The 8,726-nt window shown below is 45.0% G+C and overlaps 1 protein-coding gene across 2 annotated transcripts in view; it reads right to left on the reverse strand.

The window, feature by feature from the left end:
• Positions 1-3,946: 3,946 nt before the first annotated feature.
• The window catches only part of dnai3 (dynein axonemal intermediate chain 3), a 22,983-nt gene continuing 18,203 nt past the window's right edge, over positions 3,947-8,726 (reverse strand). The window contains exons 19-23 of one of the 2 annotated variants that reach the window (XM_076276639.1): positions 8,482-8,612; positions 7,171-7,375; positions 6,833-6,924; positions 5,867-5,989; positions 3,947-4,252 (exon numbers count right to left, since the gene is read on the reverse strand). In XM_076276639.1, the coding sequence (XP_076132754.1) occupies positions 4,133-4,252; positions 5,867-5,989; positions 6,833-6,924; positions 7,171-7,375; positions 8,482-8,612 (671 nt within the window). In that variant the 3' untranslated portion in view covers positions 3,947-4,132. The other variant, XM_076276648.1, reaches the window with a different exon arrangement.

The following is an 8,726-nucleotide window of genomic DNA, read 5'->3' on the forward strand; positions in this document are numbered from 1 at the left end:
TTTCTTCTTGTCACCGATCGCTGCCCAAAGCAGATTATGCCGGTAGATTAATAGGTTACACGCCGCCGACTAGTGAAACTGGACTGGGGCATGCAGCGTGGTGACCTGGGGGGGGGGGGGATAAGCTGCTATAATTGCTGGGAACTCTCCTCAGCTATCCCTGGAAGAAGGAACGGCATTCGGCATTCCATGTGTGCAGTGTCCCCCCAATAGCAAGGCCATTAATCACATTTTACAATTATACGAAAAAAATAGACCTGCAGGTTTTTGATGTTTTTTTTTTCCCTAACCAACCTTTTCTTCTTTTGCTCTCATTGGATCTGCCCTGAGTTTTGGCAGCTCATCAGAAGGCTGCATAGCCTATCGTTGACAGGCCATTGACAGATGTTTCTGGTGGCTCTGTCCAGGTCTCAGGGCGCTTAGATCTCTGGTGACGGCATGCTCTCTCTCTCTCTTACACACACACACACACACACACACGGCAGTGGCTTAACCTCAGTGAATGTTGCTCTCCTCCATAGCACTGTCACTCAGGACTAGGATATTTCATTTTAATAAGGCTAATCCTCCTCCCAAAATAAGCTTCTCATCAGAGCTGTGCTCTTCTGAAGGAGAGGTGCAACCTCCACACAATACACAGACAGGATGAACTGTCATCAGCCTGAGAACAGCGTGTGTGTGTGTGTGTGTGTCAGTGAGTAGGACAGAGTGTGTGTTAAGGTTGTGAGTAGCCATAGCTTGGAGCTAAACATCATCCTCTGACAGCAGTGTTCTCCTGAGCAGGCCTGCAGTTTGCAGGCGGGCTGCCTCCCACGATTCTATGGTCCAACTGGTTTCTATTCAGCCAAGCCACAGCAGGCCGGGTTTCGCCAATGAAGTTCTTATTTATCTTTTTTTGCCCCTTCTTTTAATCCTGTGGGATAGAGAGATATCACGGCTGGATGCTGCTTTAATGTATGATGTCACCACGAATCCCCCCCACCCACACTCTCCTGGGATGCCCCGTCATGCTGAGCGAAACGTCTTGGACTCAGGTTACCTACTGACTCAGGCTGCACTTGAGAAAGTGTCGAATGCCCCTGGAGTGCGAAGGACAGCTATAAGAGCTGATGTCAGCCTCAGAGATCAGATCTTACTAAAAATAAAACAGCTTTAAGGTGCTGCATCTACTTCAGTAAGACCACACGCTTATCTAATTATGAGGCCTTTTACCTCAATGCATTTGCCAAGGCTTAGACTAAATAAAGGGTAGATGATGTGATGTTACATTAGGCTTTACAGAGGATGTTTAGCACCATCAAGCTAAAATAAGAACACACTTCATATCAAGTGCCTGTATTATGTCCCACTGACATAACTAATAGTCCTACTAACTAAAATTAAAACTCTTCATGTTCTAACATATCATTACACTTTGATCAAACTTGGTCTTTATAATCAGAGTCTGAGAATGGGTTTCAGTTTCGTGAAAGGTTGGTGACGTTTAAACTTACTGGCCAATCAAATGCCTCCTCTCCCCTCAATGCTCTTGAAGCATGTGCTGATTGGCTGGGAATATTGATGTTGTCCACTTAGAAAGCAAAGGCTGTGTACGAACACCGAGTAGTTTTTAACAGGACTGAGTGGAGCACTGAGTGGAGAGATACATTTGACTAAAAGTATGGGAGCAGAATCGTGGACTTTACCTTTAAAAAAACAACAAAAAAACATCAAGAGCTTCTCAGGCCTCCTGCCATCACCCTGCCCCCCCCCCCCCCCACAAGCTCCCCCTCCCTCCCTCCCTCCCTCCTCCTGCATGCCTTTGCATTCATGTGCTGTTCAGGGAGGTGGTGTCATGAGCCGTTTCACGCGAGGCCTACAACCGCACAGCGTGTCAGGGGCACTTGTGCTTATGCAGATGGTTGGGGTGGGAGGTAAGGGGGGGGGTGTAGAAACTCAGGCACCACAACATGTGGCACATTACTCCCCCCCACCCCACACACACCCCTAACAGAATGGCTCTACTGCCCCCCCCCCCCAACCCCTCCAGCACAATACCGCTGCAATGGCTTCATTCGACAGGGCAGATTTACGCCCCCTCTGCCCAGCACCTGCTCACATTGTTTCCCAGGATTTGGAGAATCTCGAGAGGGGTGATAAAACAGGAATGTGCAGTGCACCCCACCCCTCTCCGCCTCCCCGAACACACACAAACACACACTCTCTCTCCCTCATGCACACACACATACTCTCTCTCTCTCTCTCTCTCTCTCCCTCATACACACACACACAATGTTCTTACCGACCCCCTTGGTCAAATCCAATGTCACTGCAGCCAACTGCACAGGGTCCTGGCTGCAAGCATTTGAGGAAATCTCTCTGGGGGCTTAAATGAAGAAATCAAGGGAGTGAAATCTGACAAGATGAATGCCCTGTTAGCAGTAGGGGTGTAAGGAGTCTGGGAGCCGGGCCCTCGCATGGATGATTTTGCCCCAGCTGGCATGCGTGTAAACAAACACAAGGGCTCTGTTGCTCTGTATCTGGTGGGTGAACAGAGACTCGGTGGTGGGCATGCACATCAGAGAATCTCTTAGTAAACAAAAATCACAAATGCACTCCATCTTATCAGTCGGTATGACACTCATGGATGCGCGCACACACACACACACACAGTCCTGTTCTCTCTCTGTCAGGTCTATGGAACTTTGGAAGTGTGTGATGGAAAGAGTGAAGTCACCGATGTGGTGTATCTGTTTAGGGCTCTAGTGCCTCTCATTTCCTATCTGAGGACCAGTCACTGCCCTCTTTCTCTGTCTCTTTCTATCCCTCACTTTCTCTCTGGCCCTCCTTTTCTCTCTCTTGCGCTTCCTGTCTGTTTCTCCTTCTGTGTTGAGCTCTTTCTCTCCTTTCCTCACAGCATCTCTCCATCACTCTCTTTCTTTCTCCCTCCCTCTCTCCCTCTGTCACTACCCCCCCTTTCTCTCTCTCTCTCTGTCTCTCTCTCATCACGCTCTCATCATGGCTATCTGACCTACTGAGTGAAACCTGGCAACAAACAGAGGCCTCCTGCATAATGCAGTGCTGCCGCCTCCCTCTCCCAACACCCCCGGCCTTCAATATTCACCACCGGCTGTTGCAGCTCAGTGTGCCTCTGTTTGCTCACTCTTGACCTGAAATGGACTGACTGCACACACACACACAAGCCCCCATCCCCCCCTTGCTTGACACTGTTAATTTCTTTGCCAGACACACACACACACACACACACACACACTGATTCCCTCCCTAGGTCTAACCCACCAAGAAGGTAAACATTTAAAAAGTTGCATTTACATTGTTGCCAGTGTGAGACTAATATAAAAAAAACAAAGAACTTTTTTTTCATAGTAGATGTGAAATTAAAGATAAAGACAGACAAGACAGAAAAGCAGAAAGAAGAGTAAAGAAAGAAAGAAAGAAAGAAAGAAAGAAGCAAAAAGAGAAACAACCTTGGCAACTGTGAATACTCTGGGACCTTGTTAACAGTCTCTGCACATGTCTGCACTCCTCTGATGTTCAGGGACACTGAATTTAAAACACCTTGAAAACTTTTCACCAAGATGCCAGGCCCTACTTATTTTCCATTCTGGCTTGTTGTCCGGGTGTTTTCGCTCGGTGGCACTCTGGAGCGGATCTATAAATCAAATCAATACGAGACGTGCGAGTGGTGGTCAATACCTTTCTGTTGGGCGGCTTAAACGCACAGCCGTGAAACCAAACCTCCATGAAATGATTTTCTGCCAAGCTGGGCCTCTCCTATATTAACCACGTATTTCATTACTGCATCAGGGAGAGCTCTCCGAGCAAACACACCAAATGATGAACTGTGGCAAGTAACCAGATACTGCACTCCAACGAGAAACCCATATCATCTCTAAAAAAAAAATGATGAGCGCAGGGAGAAATTTGAGAAAACTGTTTGAGGCGATTCATTAAAAGCTAATTAATTTTTAATCTCATATACAATAACACTGAGTTAGATTTTTATACAACGATACATCAAAGTTATATTTTTTACAGATGGCAGCAAGTCCACTGGAAACTGGATGTGTGTGTGTGTCTGTGTGTGTCTGTGTGTCTGTGTGTGTGTGTCTGAAAGGTTTCAGATGACAGACTAGTCTTCAGCTAATCCCATGTCCTTCATGATGACCTTCTCCATGGCCAAATAGGCCTCATACTCCTTCTGAGCCTCCTCCTCCATCTGCTCCAGCGACTTCTCCTGTGCCACAGGTTGCTGAAACAACAAATCATTCAAATGAAAAAGAAAAAGAACGACAAACCTCAGATCGTGACTGCACAAGGAAGCACCTCAGATGAAAACAGGCACCTGTCTGCAAGACACTCAGGATGGTGGGGGGGGGGGTGTAGATTGTGCACTGTCTCTATGGCTACACAAACAGCAATGACAAAGTATTTTCTGGCTTTAGTGAAAAAAAGCAGTGGTGAAGGACTGTCTAAACGTTTGTTGACCAAACCCCCTTTTCTGTCTTCATTTACTTGGGTCTCCACAGGGAGAAGGGGACAGGGAGAGAAAACATCCTGGGACGCCCAAGAGGAATATAAACTAGTTTTGTTTTGATAGATAGCAGCCAGAGGTTGCTCCCTCACAGTTTTGTAGCTCAGGGATCATTTAGATAGGATTCATATGCTTATGATTAAGGCAGCCGTAAGCCGTTTTGGCCTACAGATAAGGTAAGATTCATTTATTTATAAAGCCTATTTTCCAGCACAATGGCCACTCAAAGTGTTTCACACAAATAACAACATGCCAGATGGAGCAGTGTGACTCATCTGCATACCTGGCAACCTATTCTAGCAACAATTTCTAATGACTCACCTGCATACCTGGCAACCTATTCTAGCAACATTTTCTAAAACTAAATTGTAGAATTGTTATAATACTAAAACTGTCAAGCTAACCACCAAACAGGGCTGCTGTGAAAACGTGTCACATTTTCACACGGTGGTTCATCCTGGACCACAGAACCACACGTTGCAAATGTAAGATTTCAGCTCATTGCATTCTATAATCGTTGATGCATATCATGAGCAGCCACAGGGAACAATGCAGTTTATTTGTCTTTTACATTTACCCATTAACCACTGACCATTTAACATTAAAAATGTATTTGTTAATTAAGAGTACTTTAAACTTAGATATACTGTAGCATTTATCTCAAACAGTGACAAAGTGCTACAAACTGTTGTGCTAAGCGAAGCAAGAATAATATCCACATGCATTCTGCTTCTACCCTACCGAATCTCACTCACTGTAATCTGCTCTGTAAACATTCATTTAAGGCCACTGGTGGACTGATAAGCCACCAGGCACTTTGTTTATGTTGATGAAGACAAAGTGCAGTCTGAGGCTGGGCGGGACTCAGTAAACAGCTAACCAAATTTGCTGTGTGTGTGAGGATAATTATAGATACACATACACACACACACACACACACACACACACACACACACACACACACACACACACACACACACACACACACACACACACACAGATACACACACATACATACATAGTGGAAATGATCCTGATCAGCATATTGTTGCCTTCTTATAAGCAAGTTATTCCATAACTTTTCCTTTCATACATAATTACTATCCTAAAATTAAACTAAGCAATAAAGTTGACATTTGAAACAATATAGTCTCAGGTAGTGGACATAAATTGTTTTCCAAAATGTATAGTGTGTATCAACTACACTATTGACTCATGGAGCATTTTGCGCATTTGAGTATTATGACCAACTGCCACCAACTGCAAACAGTGTTCCTAAGAGTGTAGTAACCGTGGCGTGGGGAAAAGTAAAGAGTCGCTTGAAGAACTCACCGTCCTCCTCTTGAGATCCTCGGCCTCCACCTCTTTCTTCTCCTTCGCCCTCACCTCCTGTCTCTTCTCAACGTAGATCAGCCTGTCCACCTCCTTATCAAAGTACTTGCTTATGCTCTGCTTCTGTACAGCGGAGAAATCAATAACCTTCACTGGAGTGTGTCGCCATGGATGGATTATGAGCCACTGGGCCGCTGGGCACAGACATGAAAATGGCCCCCTCTCCCCACCTGAGGAAGTTAGTAACACAGCAATGGTAGAGGGGTCCAGGGGCATGCCTCCCCAAAACAAAATGTTGACTTACAAATATGACATAGCTATCAACAGATTTAAAGCATTAAAGCATCTTGCTGTGAAAAAAGATGGGAATTACAAAGCATGATTATCACACATAGTGTGATCTGTGTTATTTGACGGAGGGGCCCCATTCAAATATCAGGGGTGAATAACATACCCATATATGATTGAGGGGCCCTATTAAGACATATCACATAACATAACCCGTGCTATTTGACTGAGGGGCCCTATTCAGATATCGGGGTGGAGAGCATAGTAGTGACTTCACGCAAAGGCTTGAACTTCAGGGCCCCCTGTGCCCTTGGGCCCCTGGGCCTGGGCCCGGTAGGCCCGTTCAGTAATCCATCCCTTTGTGACACAAGTCAAGTGCACTGTTGCAATTTCAGTGTGAGCATACTGTATTTTTACTGTTAACAGACATTGCCAGAGTGAGTTTTATGAGCATATTCTGATGATAAATCATCATGGCTGTGGGTATTTTCTTACTATGAGAAGCATTGCAAGCATTTTCTAACTGTTCATCCATAGACATCACTGTGCGAGCAATTTCTTACAGTGAGCATCAATAGCACTGTGAGCATGTTCTTACTGCTCATAGACATTACCAGTGAAGAGAGAGTGAAGTTCTGAGTGTTTTTCCTTTACTGCACTGAGCCATTGTTAACACACCTCATTGCTGGAAGGGCTTCTCAGTGTCCAGGGAATCTCCAGGATATGCAGTGTGCCAAAGTGGTCAGACACAGCCAGAAGATGCTGCTTTGCTGTTTGAATAAATGAACAGATGTTGTGTAATATACATTACCCATTGGATGCAGAATTGGAATAAGGCATGATTTGATACGGCATATCTGAATGGTCTATATACTCATACAGTATATATATATATCCTATATAGTATAGACCCTTTCAATCTGTTCCTAGGGGGTTTCCGGGGTCTATAGTCCTCCTGTGTCTAACATGCTTCTTTTGAGTGACGTGCAGCATGGTCATAATAAGGGAGATCTCACAGGAGATGATCCAGGGCTTGATGCTGGTGATCTGAAAGGTGGTGATGTTCTGGACCTGCGAGGGCTCGTGGGTCTTTTCCAGCAGATCCCACACCTCGATACTGCCGTCCTCCTTCCCGATGAAGAACACGCCCGGCCGGGAGCCGGACCAACAGCCCTTAGTGCACCGGGTCTGGGAGCAGTGGGACAGGATGATGGGGCTCACCTGCAAAGGCAAGAGATCAGCCACATCCCAAAAGGAGCATTGAGTATGATAGCGCTCTGTTAGCGGGCAGAAATCAGACCATGGTAACATCTATGCACCAAAAAAAAAAAAAAAGACTACAAGAACTACAAAAGAATTTACATGCACACCCAAACCAAGTACTGTACACAGTGACACGGTACACACATGGTATGTAGCACAGACAGAAAAACTAGACCCCTGCACATACAGTACATCTCCAGTTTAATGGTCTCAATACAGGATAGGTTGAACCACTCGTATAATACACTGGGGGAATCCCAGTGCTTAGACATGTCCTTCTCATATAGTTCTTAACACATTATAGATTCCCCTTAATGCAGTGCATGCTTGATATGAAGACATACATGCCCAGGCTTTACATGTCTGAGCAAGAAAGTGTGGGCGTTTAATGGCGGAAAACTATTTCATTTCCATGATATGTATAGCCTACTTGAGCTCTGTGATCAAGAAGTACATCGTGCACCAACATGCAAACTAAAGAATGACAGCTAGAAAGACAGAGGAAATAAGTCACCTAAAAAGCAACATGCTCTGAGAATGACGAAGAAAACAAGAACCTGCCATAAACTGTATAAAGATAAAGATGTTTTTCATAGAATTTATACACCATTTCACTAAATAAACTACTATCATTCCTCTTAGTAAAAAAGAGGTCCATTCTGATCCAATCCATCAGTCTATGTGCACCACTAATGAATAAGATTCAGTGTCACCCCAAAGACATCTTACTTTTACCCAAGTACCCTACCTTTAAATTGTTTTAAATTGTTCTAGAATTGTTGGGAGAATTGCTTTAAAAAGCTTTTAACTGTCTACCATGTTGTAAGTCGCTTTGGTTAAAAATGTGTCAGCCAATTGTAATGTAATGTAGCCTAATGCAACCTAAGCATGAATCAGGGGAAACGTTGTGCACAGCAATAAAGACTTCACTTAAGTTGGTGATGGTGGCACGCCGATGTCAGCACTTGCGTAAGCACTTCTGTGCATGTTGAGGCTACACTCAATACGAGCTCTGCTGAACGCTGCACTGCAGTCCACTCTGCTGTCGATGTCTGTGGATTTACCATGACCCCTTCCTTCCAGATGGCAAACGTCCAGCCGCCTACTGTCAAGATGATGTCCTCGAAGAATGGCGAGCGGCGGACAGTGTTCACTAGACCATCGTGGATAATGTAACGGTGGCTGGGTTTGGGACCTGAGAGAGAGAGAGAGGGAGAGAGAGAGAGAGAGAGAGAGAGAGAGAGAGAGAGAGAGAGAGAGAGAAGTAAGGAAAAGAAAAGGAGAGAGGTAAAAGAAAGCTCTGGTTGAA

The sequence above is a fragment of the Alosa pseudoharengus genome, unplaced genomic scaffold (assembly GCF_046254945.1).
Source record: "Alosa pseudoharengus isolate Yale_2024_CS ecotype anadromous, Long Island Sound unplaced genomic scaffold, YU_APseudo_1.1 YU_APseudo_1.1_scf_11, whole genome shotgun sequence".
NCBI lineage: Eukaryota > Metazoa > Chordata > Actinopteri > Clupeiformes > Clupeidae > Alosa > Alosa pseudoharengus.